Source organism: Mycteria americana, chromosome 3 (assembly GCF_035582795.1).
Source record: "Mycteria americana isolate JAX WOST 10 ecotype Jacksonville Zoo and Gardens chromosome 3, USCA_MyAme_1.0, whole genome shotgun sequence".
NCBI lineage: Eukaryota > Metazoa > Chordata > Aves > Ciconiiformes > Ciconiidae > Mycteria > Mycteria americana.
This window is the reverse complement of record NC_134367.1, coordinates 92256881-92280594: the sequence shown is the minus strand read 5'-3', so window position 1 is coordinate 92280594 and position 23714 is coordinate 92256881. Positions and strand designations below refer to the sequence as shown.

The window sequence follows — 23714 nt, the reverse complement described above, 5'->3', positions numbered from 1 at the left end:
CAAATGCATGTTTGTGGGTTTTCCCCTTCTTGTTCTGTGACGGAGAAAACAGAATCATTCACGATGGAAAATTTGTGCTTTGTAATCACCTTTGGGGGGACCTTAAGATGCCTTAAGCAATTAGGTGGGGTCAAACTCTGACTTTGATTTAAACAAGACTCAAGCACTGTGTTCCCCTGCTTCTCTGGCAAAGATTTGGCCAGCCTGAGGATGAGCCAGCACATCCTTTAGTCCAGATGTTATGGCTCTTCCCAGGTCAGCCCTGCCAGGAAGGCAGGTCTGTCACCTCAGGCTATCCCTGCCCTAGATGTGCTGTCACGTAATTAGCGCATTGCCATGACTGGCACGTTCACAGGCTCCATACTTGCTCTGCTGCTCTGCACAGGCAAATATTGCCCCGCTGCCTCCCCTCTAAAGGTGGGCACTGGATTTTGACAAGGGCAAAGGGAGTCAGGGGAGCACAAGAACGGTGAGATTACAAAAAAAAGAAATGGCTGGCACATGGGTATGGCCAAAAGGATATGAGAAAGACAAACACGAATGTAAACCAGAGGGAAGAGAAGGAGACTGAAACAAGGAGAGGCATAAAAGTGAGGGAACAGAGTAACTCTTAGGAGGAGCGTATCCATTTTGAATATGCTGCAACTAGGTCGAGTACAAATTATCATTTTGATGGGGAGATTGCTGGGTAAACTTACTTGGCCCGTATTATCCAGAAAGTCCTACTGCATAATAACGCCCTCTAACCTCAACATCAACAACCCCTTTGCTCCCTCCTCTCGCAGTACTCCTCCCGTGCTTCCCAGCTCTCACCAAAGCCCTCAGGGCCCTGGGTCTCCCTCAGGGCCCCGGGTCCCCCTCAGGCTCTGCAGCCTCTCCCTCCCCAGGGCGTCTGGCTGCTGCGCTCGAGGCCAGCTGCACCGCAGCACAGCTCTGTCGCCCTGGCCCAGGCCTGGGCGCAAGAGCGAGCAAGGGCTGTGTGTGAGAAAGGGCTGTGGGAAGCATCTGTGGGGGCCTCCACCCGTGCTTCTCGGGGACAGCATGTGAGCGCATACCCCTGCCTTTGCTCCTTGCATCTGTGCCTAGGCTTGTACCTTGCTATCCTGATCCTGACCTTGCCTTGCTGGTCTGGGGTCCTGCCTCAGTTGGTCAGACCTGCCTCACGGCTGGGGACTCGCCTGGCAGCCTGGGCTGTCGGCTGGCCCCAGGTACCACTGCTGGACCCGTTCTGCTCTTCTTGGGGCTCTGTGGGTCTGCAGCCCCTGTCAGGGAGAGGCAGCCCTTGCTGCCACCCCGGCTCCCATCCCTCGCCCCGCTCTGGCTGCTCCCGGGCAAAATCCGTCTCTGAGAAACTTTGCTGTCCTGTCAAGGGAGAGTTAGCGTTTGTGTGTGCACAGAGCGCTCTGGAACCCCGGGAAGTTGCCAGTGGCCTTGCAGAGCGCCTGCTGACGGGGCTGCTTCCTGGTGAGGGATGGTGAATTGCACAGCCAGGGAGGAAAGAAACTACAGGTGATGTTTCTACACTCGGTATTAAAGGCAACCTCCTCGGTTGCAGTCAGCTTGGAGGCTCCTGGGAACAACGGGAACAGAACATTTAGCTCCAAAGACCTGATAGCCCGCACAGAGCTGTTTTTTTGTTCCTAATTTTGACTAACAAATAAGGAAAATGGCAAACAGTGCGGTAGATGTTGATTCCCACGGCCTGAAACAACAGCTTGCCAGTGACCGAGCTGTCCTTTGCCTTTCACATTCAGGAAGCTGCTAGTTGGCATTCAGTGCGTGAGGCTTGCCCTGGTCCTCCTCCAGGACACATGAAAACAATCTGCGGTACTGCTCGAGGGCTAATTTTGGGTTGCTAAAACTAAGAAAGAGAGCAGAAAATCTGCTGCTAGCAATCTTGCTCACCCAGGTGGGCTGGAGAGCCAGCGGCCCTCCGGAAGGCAGCAACAGGCTCTTGGCGCTGAATACCTGCATGGTCCGACAAAGAGACGAGAGGTTAGACACGGCGGGCCAGGAGAGAGAAACACGATTGCAAGGGATGCGGTGGCCCCGAACTGTCTTTCTGCACGTTTTCAAACCAAATGGAAAAGGAAGATGGAAACTATGGATTTAAAAAAATTGGAATGTAAAAGCTGAAAGAGGTGGGTAGAAGCAGAAGAAAAGAGTTTAAGTGTTAGTAGGTGCTGTGCAGTGTAGCTATACACCTGTGCACTGGAACAAGTGGTAGTGGGTCCTGAGACGCTGATCGTGCCCGGGGCCTGGAACCTGAAAGCACACACCTCCTCTCAGGGTCAGGCCTTCAGCCCCCAAACATACACAGACACAAAGTTCCCTTCTCATTTTGCAACAGCAAATGCTGTAAAAGACCTTTATAAATGGTTTTAGAATACTATTTTGAGAACAATTCTAATTGTAATTATTCCTGTTTCTTTTTTTTCCTATAAGTTGCACTATTCTCACGCGATAACCAGTGTGATATCTGCTCTCACTGCATCCTGCTACAAATGTGGTTAGGAGTGAAAAACAGTGTGTTACTGCGTGACTCAGTAGATGCGAGTGGTGGAACTAGCTATGGGGAGGAATTAGAGAAGGGATTGTAGTGCCTTTACCTGTACTGGGTCGTAAAACATTCCTGTTGCTTGCAGAGGTGGAAGTGCCCCTGAATGCTTTGAAAATATTATATTGGTTAGTACGTGTAACTCAAACACAAGGGTTTCTAGTATTCTAGCAATACAAATTACTAGTTATTATTAATTTAAGACATACCTGTATTCTGTCCTCTTCCTTGCGCAGCCTGAACCTGTCCTAAGTAGACATCAGAACAGAAAAGTGTGATTTATACCGTGTTTGGTTCAGGACTACTGCTACCTGGCTTTGTCACTGAGTCTCATTTTATAGCTGTCAGAGTTAATGGTTCATATATAGAGAGTTTTCATTAATATATGTTCTCAGATGTTAACTCTGTATATTTTGAGCCAGCTTAAAAAAAGGATTGCCTTGCTCTGTCTGTTGTATAGATTAGCCTAGTTAACACTCCCTTCAGTTATGAATATTACAGGTCTCTGGCCTGCATTTAAAAGGTTTGTCGTTACTGCTGTTGTTTGCTTTCCCTTATAAGTTCCCTTCTCTCACTCACACTGGTTATCTATGTTTATTTCTATTTCAGTACCATCCAATTGTGCTGGTTGTGTAAGGAAGGTTAAAAAAAGGCCCAAACCCAAAACACCCCCCCAGACCAGACACTACCCTCTCTGCAGAGAGTGAGTGGACACAAGCAAGCAGGCAGACTGTAAATAATGAGCCAATGACAAAAATAATGTGGGAGAATTCACGTGTCTGAAATGTCTTCACCACCGTCTACACAAAAGGCTTTTTTTTAAGGTGATTGGGTTATTAAATTCCCATTGTTCAAAAATACTGAAGGCTCAAAGCATTTGCAGATGAAAACCACATCTTTAATCATGCTTTTCATTTCATTAATTATTCTTAAGAAGCTTGTTAACAAACCTATCCTTGAACAAGCCTTTATTCATTAGTTTTCCCAGAACGATTAATTCCAAAGCCTGGCAAAATCAGTGGGAATGTTCTAGCTGAGTCCTGTGAACACTGGACAGGGGCCTCTTGAGATATTTTCATCAATAAGATATCATAAACGAGACCATTTTGAATGGTTGTCTCGGAAAACAGGAACTGCTGCTCCTTGGGAACTTGATATTGCAAAATTAGGTGACAGCAAATAGCTTGCGTTTGACCCAAACTCGAACCTTTACAGGCCACTGGAAGCCCTTTGATGGGATTCCTAGGAGCTGTCCTGAGAGACCTTGTAAACCCCAGAAGCCAAAGAGATCCTGTTTAAGGAAATAACAGGCTCATCTGCCAAAACTGGCAAGGCTTTTAAACTCCGTCAGCTTGTAGCTCTGGCTCCAGATGGACCACGGCTAGCCCAGGCTGAGCTTTCAGGCTGTGGAGGGAAGAGCCTGTCTGTGCAGCAGTGTTGTATGGGGTTGTGCAGGGCACGCTTTCCACACGGGAGATGGGTACGTGCCAAAGAGGCGGAAGAAAAAGAACTCTGAGCCTGAGAGCTCGCCTTGTTTCGGGTTTGCCCCAACCGAGCCCGAATGTGTATATAACACTCTTTACAAGGTCAGCAGGGACAGAGTACAAGAGGGTAAGAGAGAGATTAGCTCAGTACCAGAACTATTTTATGCCACTTTTTAAATTAATTAACCCTACCCTCCACACCCATGTTAGCAACCTGGATTTCTCTCTGCTCCTTCTGAGTGCGCTGGGCCTCAGGGCTGTTCCCTCGTGTACCCCCAAAGGCGTGTTACCAGCGTGCCCAGTAAGCTGGTTTCTGCCATGCCTTCACTGGCTGGGGCAAGCACGGTGGGGGGTGGGGGGGTGGCTGGATGCCCAGGCACTCGCTGCCTGATGCTTGGTTGCCAGCTCAGCACCTCAGCGTGGCACCGCGACACGGCTTACGATCGCAGTGTTCGCAGGAGCACTGGATTTATTCCCAATCCTCATCTAGGGTCCAAGCAGCTGCGCAAGAAAGGATTGCTTGAAGAGCTGGGATGGGAGAGGGCAGGTGGGTTTGCGGCCCTTGGGAGCATGCTTGGCTAGCTGCTGTTGGAAAGAGGCAGAAGCTGTCATCGTGCCAGAGCGCGGCTGAAGTTAAAGTTGTGCTCAGAGCAGGGGAGAGTTTGCATCTCCTGTCAAAGCCCGCCGCCGTTGCCGCTTCCCCCTCGGGATTGTCCTTTACCCTGTGCTGCGCTGGTGAAGGGCTACACTCGCTGCGAGGGCAGATAGGAATAAGCTGTCGAGTGTCATGCTCGTCGCATCAGTGGCTTTTCATTTAGCAGTTTTGCCACATCGAGTCTTTAAAGCAGGGGTCCTGTGATGGAGCAGAGTCTCAGATATTTTTCCTGTTTCTGTATCTTTGACAAACAGAAGATAAAGGGGAAAGAAGAGCAAGAGCTAGGATGGGGGGGGTTTGCCCCTGCTCTAATGCTCTAAGCGGCAAGTCCTGCTTTTCTTTTGCCCCTGTGAACTTTTGCCAGCGCCAGTGGCTGGAAATGGAAATGCCGGAGCTAGCAGCGGCCACAGCCGTGCTCATTCTGACTATGCTCTATTTCAAGGCTATTTACTTTTGAGGTATCTTTTGCAGGCAAACTACCAATGCCCTGTGCGAGGCAGATGTGCAAGTCCCTGTGAGCCAAGATGGACAGGAGAACATTTGGTTCTGTCCAGTCAAGCCAAACTCTGGTTAAGGCCAACAGCATCACCAGAAACTCTGGCCTGAATAATAGAAGTGAGTCTAAAGGCTCCTCAGACAGAGAAAACTGATAAACTGGTTTGTGTACGGTCATCGCTTCAAAACTGTATTTGTACTTTCTGTATTTTTTTTTAGCCAGTTCTCCTCTTTTAGAATCAAGAAGAGATCAGGAGGATTCAGGTAGCCAGATACTGAGTGCAGACGTGCTGGACATGGTCCTAGAAATGAAGTCTGTGGAATCAGAAGTAGGTCTCCACCACTCTTCCAGCTCACAATAACCTGTCCCTAAGTCTGATCACTTTAATCTTTTGGGACTTAATTTATGTTTAGAAATTCAGTAAAGAAAATTGTGAGGAAAGATGGATCCAAACTGCAATGAAGTGACCATTGAAAGACTTGAAAAATTGAGTGCTTTTTTATTTTTGTTTTTTTTTCATTTTTTGACTAAAGGTTTGGTCTTATTAAAGACAAATATAACCTTCCCACTGATTTCAGTGTTGCCAGAACTTTACCCTCAACAGGCATCTCTCACTGAGTGGGGAACCTCAAACAGGGTTTCCTAATTGCTAGGGAAGACAATAATGGCCTCTTCTGTGCTCAGCCTGCGGGATAGGAAATAGAAAGAGAGCAACAAGCAGGACCAGGTTTACAGGCACACTGGGTACCGAATGATGCACGTTCCCTCTGAATTTAAACCCCTTTGAATTGTGTTGGCGCTTCTGTAAATCTTGCCATACACATACCTGCACATTTGACTTGGTAAGATTAACACCTCCAGCCCTTGCGCTTATTCTGGGCTCGCAGCTAAATTTGACTTAATGATGCTTTCCTTCAAGACCTGAATTGCCCAAAAGATACCTGCCCTGCCGTGTGCCTAACTCTGAATTACTTGGCAGCAGGGGCATGGCCACAGTTATTTATGTGAGAGCAAAGCCGAGCTCAAGGCACTCAGAAATAGCGACAAAGCATAAAACCTAATGATGGCCCCGCTCCCCTTTCACTCAGAAGCAATCCTATCCCTCTGCTCAGAAACTTGCAAACAGTTAAAAATATTCTCCTTTCCCTGACCACACAGCTGAGCAATTACACATTGTACGGGAAAACACCTCTAAATACTTGCATTGCAGGCTGTGGGCTGGAATGGGAGCAGGCTTCTGGAGCGAGATGCAGAGCTCTGAGCAGCTGCCACTCTGCTGTCAATAACACAAGTGGCGTGCCAGGAATAACATCACATTTATGCCAGACTCAGAGCCACAGCCTGAGGTTTTCGAAAGAGCATTGGTTTAACGGAAGTTGGAATTTCAGATCTCTCAGCCCTAAATTTAGATGGCTATGCAGCCCTCTGCATCATGTATCTTCCAACTAAATCAAGTCTCCCTTTGAGAGAGTAAGACAGAAGGAAGCAATAGGAAAACACGATTCAAATAGCACAAGCTTTGTCTCAAGTGTTGCGAAACCCAGCATTTGTCAAGGCTGAAATGTGCAGATATGCACTAGAAAGGCTTCCCCAGAGCTGTGGGTGATCAGCATCTCAGACATTCAGGCCAAGCATCTGTTTTTCAGTTTAAATCCAGACTTGGATGCAGTCATTGAGTTTGCTGCGGCTTGAAAGGTTGTTGAATCATTGCTGCCTTCAAATACACTACTGCATGCCTTGTGGCACATACTTCTTCACCATACTTACTTGATGCTGCAGCTACCACAGATGAATACGCTGGGTGAACACTGCTAGAACCTAAAAATAAGAGATTTTAATTTTCAGCTATTGAGCCAGAAACCCCCAATGTTAATGAATAAGAATAAACAGAGAAGAAAAGGTGAAGGAAAACCAGGTGTGCAAAAATCACAAGAATTCCTTCACAGTGTTTTAATCTTTAAAATCCAAAAGCTCTTACAAAAAAATATATATTACAACTTTCATTTATTGAAAGTTATCACAAAATTCATTCTAAAATGAGTCTTGACCTATTTGTTGAACTCTCAGTCCAGACACATGAATCAAAGAACTATTTGTTGATTCCTTTACCTGAAAATCATGACAGGATATGGGGATGGAGAGCTTACTCCCCCATGAATCAATTTATATGCCAGTATAAAGACCATCTGCTTGTTGTACTGCTTACTGCAGATGAACTCTCATCTCGGAGAATCTACACGCGTTTGGGTTTATGTGAGACACACTGATTTTGTATGTATCTTGAAGGCTATACCACAACTCTAACTCCAGCCCATCTGCTGGAATTAATTTCTTTATCCACTCCTAATATGTCTACATTGAATTGCTGAATTAATGATTTACTAAATCATGGTATATTCAACTGCATCTCTTGTTCCTTAAATTTTAGGAAAGCTGTAGGTCAGGAGGAAAGCAATTCAAACATCCACGCTACTGACCTATATCTCTGACCCTATGCAGTCCGGCTCGAGTCTTGGCTGCAGCTGCAACTGTTGTGGTTCTGGTTGTTGCAGGTGTTGTAGTTGGCTTTGGTGTTGTGGTGGAAGGATCCGTCGTCGTGGTCGTTGGTGTTGGGGTTGTGGTGGCCATTTGTGTAGCTGGTGTCGGCACTGAAGACGTCCGATACTCTCTGCGGACTGTGTCCCCTGTAGGAACATTGACACGATCACTGCGGCTGGATGTGTGACACGCATGGAAGCATCATTAATAGTGCTCACTGTTTAAGGCAACCCAGACACCGGTGTTCTCCTCAGCATGTCTACAAGCACGCTCATCTGGGGAGCCATGAGTGCCTCCGTTGCTGTACGGATGCGTAGCACGCGTGCCTGTGTGACGCAGCAGCGCACCGCGCTCTGGAGGGTGCTGACAGCAGCCTGTCGTAGCATTAGGGTTTCCCCTATACTGCCTCTGCTTTGGCCAGGAACACCTATCAACCTGACAGATGTCTCAGACCTATGAAATGGTTCAACCAGCCAGTTGCAGTTGCAGTTTCCATTTTGTCATCATCTTTTCTCAGTGTAATTAAGCAGTCAGAAAGTCCATATAAATGGAAATCAGCTGATATCCGGAAATAAAAGATGGCCATTCTGAGTCACAGACCAGAATAAGATATCTGGTGCCCACCACAGCACTGAAATGCTTTTGGCAGAAAGACAGCTTTCAGGTAATGGTGATTTGGGCAGCGGGTCAGAGCCGGAGCAGGGAGCGTTAGGGCTTTGGCTGAGGGGAGCCGGGGGGAGCACCACCTGGGAGGTGCCGATTTCATCTAACTTTGACTCATCTCACAGTTGCTACTACTTTTAATATGTATCATCTGTTGTGAGAGCAGAGACAATTCTAGCTGCAAAATTTGCGTCCTAAATATCCTTATATGAAATTCTTGACGTGCTTACAGCTCTTTCAAGTCATTGTCTTGAAAAAGAGCCTTCACCGTTTTCTCCTCCATCTATCTACAAAAAACTGCCCTAAAATATATTCCATGTTCACCTTGGTCTCGTTCCTCTCCTCCCTGCCCATAGCCCTGGGGATGGCCTGACACGCTGTGTGCACTGAAAGGGAATGGTGAGCAGTCTATTCATTGCTGCACAGCACAAGCTTGTATTTTATTGCTGGATGTTCTCCTTTTGGAAAGCATCATCATGAAACTGTCTGGTGGATTAATTACCACCTAATGCTAGCCAGTGAAAAACTCAGATCTCAGACAGTTTTAATGGGATAATGCTGAAAGAGAGCTCAGAAGAAAAACAAAACCACTCAGCTGAAAAAATCAGTATGAATGGCTCTCTTTGGGCTGAACGGTGCCCTGCTCCACGCTGCTGCGCTAAAAGAAAGAAGACGGAGGACACAGTGAGTCTTCCCCGGAGATCGGGTGCTGCTGGAGCGGGGAGCAGGCACATCGGTGGGATTTATACCCCAGGCTGCAAGGAGCAAGGAAGCTGGGAGCTAGCAGTATTAGCAGCAAACCCAAGGAAGCAGCACAGTAAGAGCAGAGAAAAGATGTTGCCTTGGTGCACGTTGGCTGTGTTTCTGGTGGAGCCTTTAACACAAGAGGAGGGCTCTCGAGGGCTAGCCGTTCCCAGTGCTCCTGCAGGCAGGGTGCCCATCTCCCTCACGGTATCTTCAGAGGGTCTGCAGGGCACATGCCCTGCGTAGGAAATTGCCAAGAGCTGTAACGCAGGCTTTTGAAGTTCGTGGCACCTCAACTCACCCAAAGCGCAGGCAGAAATTAAACTGAGAGGGTGCCCTCTCTTCTCTGAATTGGCACATGCCCTTCAAGCACTGTCGCAGGCGCTCATGTAATGGGCTTGGTTTGGTGGGAAAGAGGCGGTAGAGAGGAGGCTGGACAGGGGAGGTAAAGCTGTATGTGTTACCAGTGTCAAACTGCTTCCTATAAGCACCGCAGGCAGGTCAGACTGGGAGGGATACCGTAAAAGAGCACAGAGATCCCCAACCATACCTTGTTCTGATGCTTTTTCTGATGCATTAGTGGTATCTGCACTCTTCGTGGCTTTTAGGTCTTGCTCTGGCTTTTTAGGCTCTGAAGCAAAATTAAGCACATTAGGAAATGCAGCTCTGGAAGAAAATAATTATAAGTCTCCTATTATAGTCTCCTATATCTGGAGACTATGGACTATTATGGACATAATAGTCTCCTATTATGGAGATTATAAGTCCCCAAAGGAAGGCACCCCATCCCCTGGCATTAGGTAGGTCAGTCAGTCTAATCAGAGCTTTCTCACCAAGCGAGAAAAAGTGATGGCTGGGTGCCTCTAGAGTGTAGTCACCCCATAATTTGGTGCCAAATTTAGGCGTTTTTACTGCCCAAAAGCTCCTGCCAATGTCAATAGAATTTCTGAAGTGAGCAATAAATATGGATTTTTACCACTAATAAGCCAATACTCATAAGATTAATGCATCATGTTGTTGATTTTTCCTCTGAGTAGCGGCGTGTCCCGAGAATCAGGGTCACGGTGTGTGTAGGGTGTTTGGGGAATACCAGCTAACATGCAATATTTCAGTCACTAATTCACGTTCAGATGTAGTTCTTCCTTGCCTGACATTGTCAGACCATCACGGAGACAAATCCTGAATGCCATGGACCGGCTTAGAAGGAAAAGGAAGATTTTTTTGGTCCTTTTTTTCTTCCGAGACCCAAAGTCATCAAAGTACTTGGAACATTTATTATAGTTCATTTACTGCTACCCTGCAAAAGAATCTGCCTCTGCTTTTATGTCTGACTGAGTACTGGAGGATTTTGATCTTCCATATTTTTTTCTTCTTTAGCTATTTTGGCAGTATTGACCTATTTGAGAAATTACCCCAGGGTTAATGGTTTCCTAAAAACTTGTATTATTTTTTAAAACAACAGCTTTTGATTGTGTTTACCAACTGTGAATAGTTACAGTTTTGGGAAGGTTTTTCTTGCTGTGCCCAGCATTTGGGAAGCAATGTAACCACCAGCAGCATGTAAAGAAATGTCAGGTACTATGAATCTCTGGCATGCCTGGGATGAGGATCAAAATTGCATCTCTGACAGCTGATCAGGTGTGAAGCTGAAGTTTTCACTAATCTGGCAGCAAGTGAGTGTAATCCTCAAAGGACTGCCTTTACCTCCTACAAATAATGGGTTTAAGTATCCAAGTGTGCAATGTGGTCTCTATAATTTAAATCAGAAGAAAAAGGTAGCTTTTTTAAAATTAAGAAAGAGGTAGGAAATCCTCCATTACAAGATGGCCCTGGCACCATATTACAGAGATTTTTTTTCTCTTAAGAACAAGCTGTTTCTAGCAAAGTCCAGCTGAGATTGCTGGGCTCGGGCGGCAGCACTAAGGAGGGCTGACAGGGCCAAGTGGGCCATGGATTGTGACCATCAGATCTCTTTGCTACCTGTGGGACAGGGCTGGGCAAAGCAAGGCAGTGGCATCCTCAAGCACTGAATTTGATGTAACCGTTATTATTTGCTCCTTTGATCATCCTGGTTTTACTCTGCATGAATGCACAGTCTTTTTTTGCTAGGATCCTAACATTTTCATTCACAATGTTTGATTCAAGAACAAAGTGAAGGAAACCTCTTGCATGTTTGGTTTGCTGCAGGAACAATCTCCTGGTAGTTTGTTTGTGTGTCTGAGACGTGACTTGATGACACTCCCCCTTCCTATACTGATTATCACATGTGGGTTTTAGCACTGGTGGAAGAAATTGTGGCTTGCAGGCTGCTGAGCTCTACCCTGGCTGCGATTGTCCCTGGTCTGGTGTGAGACATTAGGGCTGATACTTCACGTGTGGGTACAGTTGGGAACGATGAGATGTGGTGTTAGTGATTGTTTCCTAGAAAAAGCCAAAATTTCTAAGGTACTGCCTCCCTTCTGGCAGTGCATATCTGGGTCAGTAATTTCTGTGTACCTGGTCAAGACGCATATACAAATCTACCTGTTTGATTGTAAATGCAAACGTATTGCAAACTAAAGTCATGGCTTTGAGTGATGGATATTCCATCTGAACAGCTACAGTGTTCAGATGAAAATGTGCCTTTGTGCAAGTAAAAGCCTAAAGATGAGGAAAGAGCTCTGTACTTTGCTTCCATGGACCAAACAATAATGGGCAGGAGAAGAGCAGGACTCCATCCACGTAACCTCTGTGTGGCCTTGGATGGATGCACCCACTGACAGGCATTTGAGTTCACGGAGAAGATACAGCACATTTTGTTATACCACAGCTCACAGAGGATAAGCTCAGGAAGGCTCAGGCTCAGCAAACAGCAAAAGGGCCGTGTTAGGGAAGTGTGTAGTAGTATGAGACATTCATTTTGTTTTCGTTCACACCCCCAAGGAAGCGTTTGAACATTACACGGTTGTTACAGGGGGCACAAACAAGTGTCATTTCAGTGATGGAGGCACTTCACGTACACTTGAATATCAACTACCACCTGGTGTGAGACTTGATCAAAGACCTCTGAAAACACCTAAATTATTTAAAGTGAGTTGAGTCTTACTGAGTAGGATGCTGACTAAAATGGTTATACAGAGTAGTTCCTTATCATATCATCCTTAGCTAAAGCTGCAGTGCATTGCCATCTGTGTCATTAGTATTATATTATTATTTATTATTATACTCTCAACGCTGAATATCCCAAAAGATAACATGAATAACATTAGGAGAAAGTCAACGTGTAAAACCTCAAATGCTTTCATATAATCAGTTCAACATCATACTCACTAACAGTGAGTACTGGGGAACAGAAGTCTGTGAAACACGGTATGACCAAAAACCAGAAATTGTCTGGGATAATTTCCATATGCTCAACATAAAAAAATACCATGAGGGATTTGGATGAGATACTAAGGGATGCATTGACTTCTGACTCTGAATAATTATATCTTTGTATTACACAACTGAGAAGCTACAACAGAGAGTTGTGACTGGATGTAAGGGAGCGTCAGTCATAATTACTTGCCTGATTTAACAGCTGTGCTTTTTGAAGAAGAATATTCAAGAGTTGATGGATATGTTACACCTTTTCTCGGCTTGCCCTCTACAAAAAAAGCATTAAAAAGCATCATAAAAAATTTCTAAGTTTTCCTGCCACAAAACTCCCAGCTAACATATGTGTTCAGAATCAGACCCCACTTCTTTACTGCCCAACTCATTTTCTTGAAGATTTCTTTCATCTGATGGCAGAATCTCAAAACCATGCCACTAAAAATACCAATTCCTAAATCCAGCATCATTAAAAAAAAAGCTAGAAAGCATGAAAACGCAGTCCTGGGAAGGATTTGAAGAGGTCAGTTAATTCATTCCTTTGCTTTCAAATCGTGTTAAGCATAAGGGGACCGTTCCTGAAGGACATCTGTATAACCTGTACTTAAACCCACTGCCTCCCTAGGCAGCCTCTTCCAGTGCCTGGCTACGCAGTTGAGTTAGAAAGCACGTTTGATGTGGGATTCATTTCGTCACGCACACGGCATTCTTCTCTGACCTCACTTTTGCAACATGCCATTTCTGGCAACAGTCTTTTGCAGTAATAACAGTGGGAGAAGGCTGTGCTTGTGTGTGGGAACATATGGTACCTATATTTAGATCTAAAATGAGGGTCCTGTCTTAAAACAATGAGGTACGTTTCCCAGTTAAGGTTTGAACCGCAAATCTTTTTAGTGCCACATCACATGCCACCTCTGTTGGTACATGTGGCCATGCAATTCCGTCTCTTGGGGGCAGTTTTTATATTCCCATATATCACTGAATGAAAAGTGTTGCAGAGAAGCCCAGTGTAGGGAAGACTGCTCTGGCCTCTAGGAGCTGGTGGATGTAGGACTTCTGGACCCTGGTGACTGTCTCTACAAGACACTGTGCTGTGTCATGCGTCTGGACCACCTCCAGTGAGACCTACCTCCACCTCCTGCAAAACCTGAGTCATGATGGTGATGCTAGGTTTGCTTTCCTTTATTCCTTTGGTGGATTCTTTTAGAAGGTGTATATGGCACTGCAAACATGCCAATTGTCATTCTGGGTGATTAATCTGGAGACCAACAGCACTGAACAGAATTAGCTGCTACAGACTGAGCCACTCCTGGGAACTGGGGACTATTCCCCTGGTGATGGCACACAAAGAAGGGTATACGCCAGAGGAACTGGTCCTCTATGTGCCGGGATGGCCATCGAGCTGGAGAGACACTGTCCTTTGTCCCTTTTCGTGTTTCTTTCTCCTTTGTCATACTCCTCTCTGAAATTTCAGATGTCATTAAAAAACCCTAGATGAAGAAGTTAGTTTGAGATACTAATGAAGTAAGGATCTAATCCATTTCTCATTTACAGTGGTATAAACTGAGAGCAGCTCCACTGAAGTCAACACAGATCTGCCAAAGATCAGAGCTGGCAAGTTAGCATGCAAGGAAAAGCTGGAAATAGCTTCCTCCTTGCCCTTGGGTCTCTCACAGAATCCGGACTAAGTGAAGGGCAGCAGGTCTTCACTTCCACTTCCCTCCAAGCCAAAATCGGGATCAAGAGCCAAGCAGGACTAGGGAGCTCTTATGCCAATTTGGTAGAAAGACAGAAAAGTTATAGGATTGCAGATGATTTCTAAATGCATTTCTTTATCCCCAACAGAGGCAGAGTTGTCAGGTATGAGTGGTTGTTACACAGATGCAGCAATAGCATAATAATCTGATTTTAATTTAGAATATTTCTGTGCAAATCTGATTTCTGATGCAAACCTGAAGCCCGCTGCTGTGCAAATAAAGTAGCTGGTATGGGGGCTGGCTGCTCCCGGACTCTGGGGTTTTTGATCAACAGCAACTTGCATCCCATATGTGATCAAGAGGTAGGTCTGAGGCCTGACCGCAATGTGGCCCTGCTCTCTGGAGCAATGGTAATATGTCTTGTCCACTGTCTGGAAAACATTGCATCTAGGTTGGAGTTTGCTTAGCATACTTAAAAATGGGTTTACATGTGGGCTGAAAACCTCAGTTTCTGGCCGTTGAAGTACAAGCTATGGGGTGGTGGCTGCTCACACTCTCACGCTTATTTGTGACTAGCAAACCCAGAGGTTTAGGACTGTATTTTCTTAACCCACTAGCTGCAAAACTCCCACTGAACTGAATGGAGTCATTCAACTGAGTGCCAAGGCATTTCAGTGCTTGAAAGTGAATACCAGCGCATTTGCATACCTCCTGGTGTGGTGGCTGCTTTAATCCCAGAGGACAGACCTCGTCCCCCTCTGCCCCTAAATCACGCCACTTCATTGCCTGGGTCCCCCAAGGATTCCTCTTCTGTGCTCTTTTGTGTGGATACTCATTCACAATTTAAACATCACAAACTCTTGGTGACAATATCCTAACTAGGAATAAACTGTTGGCACATTTCCAGGGTACCGTAGCGCATATGGGTCTGGTCTGCTGAAAGGCAATTTGGCTGGAGAATAGGGGATTCAGTTCAAGCTCTAAAGCTGTCCTGAAATTAATGCCTTAGGTGACTTTGTATTTTTATTGGGGAATGCTTTATGCAGCTCTGTCTTTTTATGACTCATAATTGTAAAAAAAACCCAACTCATCTCTTTTTGAGAGTGAGATCTGTCTGCATTCAGCCTCAGGCTGCTGAGATGAATAGCATGGCCTTCCTGGGGTTTTAGTCTTCTAAATTTTTCTAATTCTAAAATTCTCTAAAAGTCTCTAAAATTCCAAAATTCCCACATTTTCAGTAGTTATAATGAGAGTTTTCTTCCTATTGATATATGAAATATGATATGATATATGATATGTGATACATTATGTTAGATTTACGCTTGAGCTAGTTTATAAGCTAAGTTGTTCCACTGACATCAGTGAGAGCACTCAGCATGCATAAAATTAAGTGCACGAGGGACAAATCTCTTCATGCCTACACATATCCAGATTTCTCATCATCCCCTCTTACATGTGCCTGTAACTTTCTCTTGTATCTTCTTTTATAGTGTCTCATTAATTAAGAATAAAGATTTGTTACTATAAATCAAAAATTCCTACAGTTTTGTGGGATAACAACTGAGCAGCTGCTGAGGTAAAAAAAAAAATCTTATTTCCCATTTATGTACCAGAATTACAATGTGCTGTTTGTTGGGGAAAAAACCAGCAACAAGTACAAGTAGCAATTCAGCTATTCCAGGAAATTCCTACTCATCCAGAATAACTCCTTCTCATAATGTGGTGTACCCGTGGCAGAATGCTGTAAAAAGTGCATCCAAATATATTAATGCAAACTCCAGATGACAGTTCGTTTTGGTCAGTTTCTGAGACTTCCTTTGCTGTCCACAAATTTTCACATTTTTAGTGGCTGTTCAGTTGCTTGAGCTGCTGAGTTTGCCAGGAATTATGTAGTTGACTGACATCAATTAGTCATACCTACCCTAAACCTCCAAAGTGCAGACCAGCAAGAACTGACCCACTGTGGATGCAGCAAGAAGTTAGATTTAGAAATTGTATGTAAAGCAATGTAAATTAGACCTTCCTTTTACACAGGTAGAATGAGTACAAGTAGGTTTAAGATAATCTGAAGCTAGTGTAAAGGGGATTTAATTAAAAAAAAAAAAAAAAAAAGTGGGTTTTGTCACTGAATGCAAGTCAGCTGCTGTATGTACTATGGGGAGAAAAAAGGAATGAGCATTAAATTGAGATGGCTTCCCCTGCACTGAGTAGGTATCAACACTGTTTGGCTAACGGCGGTGGAGAGAATTCATAACATACTTGGGATGCACCGATAGAATTGCTTAATACAGGGTTTGCATAGATACAGTATAGCTATATGTGGCTTGAGATGGGTTGAGAGAAGTCAGAAGTCGCTTCAGAAGATGTGAACTCAGGTGCAGGCTGAGGATGCTTCAGATGGCCAAAAGGCCCTTTAGTTCCCTTAGCAGCACTACCTACCAGGGTAGAGAGCAAGCGCCATAGGAACACCTCCCCATGAGAAGTGAGGCTCGGATTTTACGCATCAATAGCAGGAGTTAAGGTGCCCTCAGAGAGTCAATCCAGACCGCCTGTCACCTCCCACAGTGGGCTCAGACCCACGCTGGGCTGAACCGAGCACACTGCTGGCGGGGTGTACGTCTCTTTGTGGGCTATACGGGAAGCCCAGAATAAAAACTGTCTCAAGTGCATTATTCATGCTAAAGCCAGGTGGGGTGGGCCTGCGGTGCCTAAACGGGTCTTTAAAATGCGAAGGCTTCCCCCTCCGTCCGTTGCTGCCTGGCTGGCGGGGCAGCGGGGAGCAGCCCCGGAGGGCGGGGGGCTCGGGCGCTCCGCCACGGTACCTGACACGAGGAAGGACTCCCTCCAGCGCGGCAGTGACAGGGACCGGACCCCGTTGGAGAAGCTCCCGCGGTAACCGGAGTGGCCGGCGACTTTCTGGACGAGGATCTTCCCGCCTGTGTTGTCGATTACACCACTGCAAGAGGAAAACATGGTGTCTGAAGGCGGAAATTCCCCCCCAAAACTTAGAAACTGTTCAGCAATGCAAGAGGTATGAATGTTCACTTTTGCCTTTAAACCAGGGCTGTAGCGGAGCTGTGATGCTACTGCTAAGTCTGCTGCTAAGAAATACTTGTGCTTCTTCCACATAGAGAAGAACAGTTTGTTACAAAGTGCTGTCGGGATCTGTTTGCTCTTCCCACTGATCCGCTGGTCCTGTGTTTAAGGTTGACCCGGTTGCACACAAGAACAAGCTACTGCCTTCGTTAAAATTCCTGCAAGCTTGATCGAATGACTGAAGATACAGGGAGAGGTACTCAGAGGAGTTTTTGGGCCAACCATGTGACAGAAATACAAATTTGAGGCAAACCTCCCACTCGCTTGACTTTTTCTTTTGTAAAAAATTAATGTTTTATTTGAGTTCCAGTAGGTTTCTGCAAAAAACTAAGTCTGGTTCTGACCTCAGCCTGGAGTAAACTGAACGCAATATTGCTGGAAGCTGTAGAAAACCTGGCAGGCTCCACGTGCGGTGCACATTAAATGGTTTTTGACATATGACATAACATGTATCTCAAGACAAACAGCAAACCATCAGTGTACGCAACCTGCTGTGGCCTCATTAGGAAAGCAGGCAAAGCGGGAAGCGACTGCGACTCTAGAGGGGTGGTAGGACTGGCAGTAATGACACCGGGCAGGAAAATAAGTAACGGGCAGCAAGCAACGGTGAAGAATATGTTAGAGCTGTAGCTTTCTCTGATGATTGCAAGAAGGGGCTAGTAAAATAACTGTAAGGAAAGTCACTGTCTGCGGAAATGCGACATAAAGCGAACAAAGCGAAACGCAGCCGGCAAATGAGGAAAACTGAAGCCCTCGCTGCAACAATACAGGCAGCCAGCATTTGAACTACGGGGGAAATTGCAGTCGCTATCAGTATTTTGTAACTTTCCTTTGGGACAAGCTCTGCGTGCAGAGGCAAACAATTTCCATTATGCGCTAGCGTCCGAAGGAAGAATTTGTCGTTTGACAGCCAGTGACCTGGCAGTCATCGCCCCAGCAAGGGGCTGGGCAGCCGGGGCTGCAGCCAGGAGGCGGCAGCCCTATGCACGCAGGCACGTAGCCTGTGCGCTGCGCAGGGCGCAGGTCAGGTATGAAGTCCCACAGCCTTAACTATTCAGCTTGACGCAAGATCCCAGCTATTTCACAGAACTGGAAGCCCTGCAATAGCTCGAATAACTCCGAATGAAGTCAAGTTGTCAGTCAGGCTTTATAAGTTCTTACTGCATTTTCAGCTGAATGCATCCTGCCTCTGCATCCTGCCTACAATTATGGTGTGTTTTGGTTGTGAAGTTATTCTCCATTAAAATTTTATGCACATTTTTGCATGGCTAATAAAACTCAGCAAAATTTGTGCTCTAAACTTTGTAGGATACATTTTCTTGTCCAGTGTTCTTTTCTGTGGCAGGAAAGCACATTACTCAGCCTTTGATGTCAAGGACAGTTAAAATCTGGAGAACCAAAACCAATCCCAGGCGTATGAGAGTTATATGTATTCATCACTGGTGATATGCTTGGTTTTTTTCTGAAGCTTTATTAGTAGCAGCAGCTCCATCCCTATCTTTCACTTGAATAATAATAGTACAATAGTAATTTGTTATGCATGAATGGGAGATCTGCAAATCTCAAGACACTTCTCCAAAGGTTGAGAAACATCTTCAAACATGACTGATTTCAATAGGAATACAGGATTGACAGCACTTTGTAAGACTGGATCCATTGCATCACACGTGGCCTTTCTCGCAGCTTTTCTGCTAGAACAGCAGCCTGCCATCAAACCTACAAGGCAGTGGGAACTTTAAAGGGTTTGAAAAGCTCTCAAAAGGGTTTGAGAGCTCCCTACACTGAAATGACGGTTTTGTCCGAGTGCCTTGCTCATTTAAACTCACTCACCTGTGAATTGCAGCACTGCACACACTGGAAAAGGAAGCATAAATGTCCGTGCCATAAACACGGTATTTTACATCTTGACATCCAGGAGGGCATTTTGCAATGAATTCTGGATTGATTATCTTCCCCGCCTTGACATCGCAATCAATCTGAGGTACATCTGTGAGTGCAAAATCTTGGTAAAGTCAGATTGAATGTTTTCATAGCTGAATGATCTCGTCATGAAACAATGAGTAACTGAGTGACAGGGATGCCCTCCTCTTATGCCTTCGTATCAATGGTTTTGGGATACAAGACATGTCTATGTGTTCTGCATCTACAATATAACACATAATAACCCCTATACCGAGGGATGTGGCTGTAACTAAGGATGGAATAAAGAAGCCTGAGGATATTTATGACCTTCAGTGCTTGGTTCTGTGAAGGAAATATTCGTTATGACACTTTGCTGGAGAAAGAAATGTAGTCACCCAGGCTGTGGTTAACACGTGGGAAGGAGGGGGTAGGGGGAGAGGTGGCTGTGAGTCAGGACTGGGAAGAACTGTGCACACAGGAGGTAGGATGCTTCCCAAGCCTCCTGCTGTGCTCATGTGTCTCCGTTCCATCTGTAGCGCCAGGCTGCAGCCACAGCCCATTATCTTTTCCTTGATTTTTAAAACTATTTGCTGGGTACAATTTACTTTGGACAAGGGGTTTAAGTGTGAGTTCACAACCTCGCAGCAGGCTTGTTTGTCAACTAAATGAACAAAATAATCTGTGGACAGAAATGCTCTTACGGCAGTATAGTTAAAAGTTATACATCCTAGTGCATAGGACATGCACCACTTGTCTCATGCTATCAGCTACATACGCTTTGTGTTACAGCAGGTCCATTTCACACACTTATGTCTCTCTCTGTGAAAACCTTAGTGCTTGCTTAGATCCCTGTGTGGTACCTAATGACCTGTGAAGACACATTCTAGCAGTGAAGTACGCAATTTCCCCTTTGCACACGTTCAGTAGCACACACTTTACCTAGTCATTTGATTTCAATAAAAGAATCTGTTAGTTAGCATATGCTCCCATTGACTCTGCAGACAGTTGTGAAGAGTTACCAGAATATAACCTCACTTTGCACTTTTTTTATGCATCAGACATGCCTGCTGTAAAGCAGCCCAAAATACTACTGGGACCACTTACATAGCTTAGGCTTTTTCGTCTTCTTTGTGGCTTCCTTAGCTGCATATGTACACATAAGAAACACACCTAAAACAAAGAAAACATAGTATCAGGAAAAAGGGGGAACTATCAACATCAGTCACCACAAGCTCCTGTGCGTGAGATTTCCCAAATTTGAACCAACAGGTTGAGAAAATGAAATGGGAATATTCTCAGCCACAGCCAGGTTTCCACTTGTTGGTTAACTTCGCAGTCAAAATGGCATCTCCTGTGGGGCAGTTTTTTGAAGGCGATTAAAGAGAGGTTCAGCTCACACGTTCATCTGTGGAACTCACTATCAAAAGATGCCATTGAGCCCGTGTGGTCCAGAAAACCACAAAAGGCCCCGGTATTTCCACAAGCGGTGGAAACTCTTTGTAATTGGTGTGACAGAGGTGTCAGTGAAACAACATGCTCTGTGCATAAAGCAACTGGGAAGTTAGGGAGAGGAAGATCCTTCTCAATAGCCCGGCGGGGGGGTTATCCTGTAATCGTGCGTTGTGGCATTTCAGTCACTGGTGGTAGCGGGTATGGGATACTGGGCAGCATCACAGACCATATGAGGTTCTAGTGTGGCATGCCCCGGTATCCTGTCCCAGCAAGGGCACTGGTTTTCTTCAGTAAGTAGAATTTATGATTTGAGAAGTGTCATAGTAAAAGAGACATACACTGTTATGTTAAAACATACATCACAATATATGCATGTAGCTTACCTTGTTAGGTTTACTTGCTAAGTACATGACATACAAAACCTCTTCATTCTCTGTGCTTATTTTATAAGTACTATATTACGGGTAATTAATAACTTCATTACAAATATCTTGGCTTTCCTATTCACCTTTCCCTTCTCTGAGCTTTCAGAGGGAATTGAAAGTCTCTATGATGTGGTGGCTGATCCTCTCATCATTTGTTAAGTTAATCTTACCAGAATATGCAACAGCAGTCTTATTTCTTTCTTTTATGCTCTTCTACCCCTAGTCTGGTTGCCGAGAGTTTGCAGACTTAATCATTCCTAGAACTTGCTCAAAAGAAAAATCAGTCTCACAGTGTCTGAAGTGACAGTGTACAAATGCAGTATTGGGGCCTTTTGTCACTGGTGCAGTTGTGTAACCAAGGCAAAAGTGTAGTTAGAAAAAAAAGGAGCGAACCAATGGAAAATAAAGTGCAAAGTCCCAACTGCATGCAATGTTAGGGCATAACTTAATGTGGAGAAAGTAATTTGGTCTCAGTAAAGACAGAAGAACTACACAGCTAGCTATTAATTTGAACTAAGAACGGCTACCCTGCCAGACTTGCGGATCCCAGCTAGAGGGGATATTGCCTGTGAATATCACAATTAAAGTCATACAGCACTGTTAGGCTACGTCATGGCTGGATCTCCATCAAAGGGAGACATGTAAGTAAAGTACACTAAGAAGTCACGCTTGATCAACCAGAGTGTTCGTGTAAGATGAATTGCAAATTCTGGAGTCTCTACATGTTCCCAAAAAGCAAGATCCTGTCTGACTGCCAGGGGAAAGAAACTAAGACACGTTTATAGCCCTTTTCCTTTGGCACCTTCTTGTTCATGGAGAGAGCAAGAACACAGAGAAAAATGGGGAAGGGATGTTCCCATGTAAAAAACAGCTGATTTTTCTTTGGAGGAAATCTTTACATTACAGACATTTTTCAGGCCCAGTTGTGCCATCTGATATGGACTGCATGCAGCTGGTTATGTACTTAGAGATCTCTGCAAGTAACTAATATTGTTTCTATGCTAAAGTCAAGAAGTTTGGGTAGCCCATTTCTGACAAGCTGTGCCAAGGCTTGTCACCTGCCATTGAGAGCTTCATCAGCCATGGAGTCTAAAGGGAAGAGAAGAACCCAGCGGCCACTGGTCAGCCAGGACAGGAGAGTACAAACCCACAAACTACTAATTACAGCATATCAACTGTACTTACCAAAGAAGATTGCAATGACTGTGGCCTTCATGGTGAGTAAAGCAAAATCTGGATGTGTCACTAAGGAGCACTGTAAAGAAAAAGAAGAGTACATCAGGCTGCATTCCAAGGTATCGCAGATGACACTGGAATGGTGGGGGAAGAGGGACTGCTCACTCTTCTTCAACCTTTCACAGTCCTCACATGCTGCATCCTCTTCTCACGCTTTGTAGAGTAGCTGATGTCCCAGAGGAGATGATGTTTGGGCTGTGGCACTCCCATGGACTAATTTTTTACTTCTGTCTAAGATTTGCCTTTTGCCTCAGGAAACCAAGATGTCATTCCACATACTTATTTCTGAAGCCAGTGGCAGGAGAGGGCATGATGGGTATGGACATGCTCTGACAGCTATTCAAGTTCATTCACTACTCTTCCAAGACATAATGAGAATCGTATTGTCTGCACATCAAACCGTACCACATAATCTCATAAAGATACCGGGAATATAAGTCCGTTCACTCCTGAAGGACGTTTCATGAAGTATCTTGCAATCGTGCCATCATTTGTAAGCCAAATTACTGGTTTCTTTCCTCTTCTGAGGGTGTGTGTGTGTGCTCGCACGTGAGCACCTGAAATTAAGAGGACTCTGTCTCAACATCTGGACAATGTTTTTTTCTGGGTCTGCATATGTGGTTCCTGACCCCCTGCAGACCTGAAGCTCTTGTCCAGGCTACAAGAACACAAACTTATCAGAGATAAACCCTCTCAGCTCCTCCTGAGCGTCACGTCCCATGCTGCTTCTGCAGTTATTTGGTGATCGTTGAGGGAATCCTGGGTTGGACGCTCATAATTAATCTTAATCATTAAAATACTACAAGATGCCTGACAAATATCAGAGTAAAAAGTCTGAGAGGGAGAAAATATTTGTGTGTTGTACAGGAAACACTCAAGGATCAAAATAAACTTGGTCTTCAAAGAAACTGATTACATGCTTACAAATGGAAAGCTTTGTACTAAAATAAAAATTAGCTTGCTATCAAGGAAGAAAATACATGGAATGTTAAAGCTGCAAATGATCACGAAAAGCAAGATATCTGCCTCCTGGAAGAACGGCAGTGGCAGATTTCACATAGCAATTAGTATACTCAGAACCAGGGCTTCAGCTGTCCCAGAAAGAAATTTAGCGTGACAAGGCAGATACAGGAGAGAGAGAAAAAAATCTGCAATCTGTCTTCATATACAATGTTTCCACATTTTTTATTTTAATTGCTCCTCTTTTTCAAGCAAGCCACATGCTTCTTGAGTGAGGATGACTAAAACAGTATCCTAGACTAAACTGAGCCCAGCCGCTTCTAGGGCTAGATAATTTATAACCCTTTTCATATGGACCAGCTGCACCTCTGATTTTTGCTTCAGTGCTATGGTCAGAGAACTTCAAATGCCAGGACATACTAACAGTATCACTTCCTAATAGTACTATGTCTTTCCTT

At 45.0% G+C, this 23714-nt stretch overlaps 1 protein-coding gene across 3 annotated transcripts in view; it reads right to left on the bottom strand.

The window, feature by feature from the left end:
- The window catches only part of VIT (vitrin), a 36980-nt gene extending 14704 nt beyond the window's left edge, over positions 1-22276 (bottom strand). The window contains exons 1-11 of one of the 3 annotated variants that reach the window (XM_075497401.1): positions 22246-22276; positions 20288-20353; positions 19112-19283; positions 17008-17141; positions 12685-12762; positions 9688-9768; positions 7670-7876; positions 6960-7010; positions 2767-2805; positions 2610-2666; positions 1906-1968 (exon numbers count right to left, since the gene is read on the bottom strand). In XM_075497401.1, the coding sequence (XP_075353516.1) occupies positions 1906-1968; positions 2610-2666; positions 2767-2805; positions 6960-7010; positions 7670-7876; positions 9688-9768; positions 12685-12762; positions 17008-17141; positions 19112-19283; positions 20288-20353; positions 22246-22276 (979 nt within the window). The remainder of the gene's footprint in view (positions 1-1905; positions 1969-2609; positions 2667-2766; positions 2806-6959; positions 7011-7669; positions 7877-9687; positions 9769-12684; positions 12763-17007; positions 17142-19111; positions 19284-20287; positions 20354-22245) is intronic. The other 2 variants (XM_075497402.1, XM_075497403.1) reach the window with 2 other exon arrangements.
- Positions 22277-23714: the final 1438 nt, after the last annotated feature.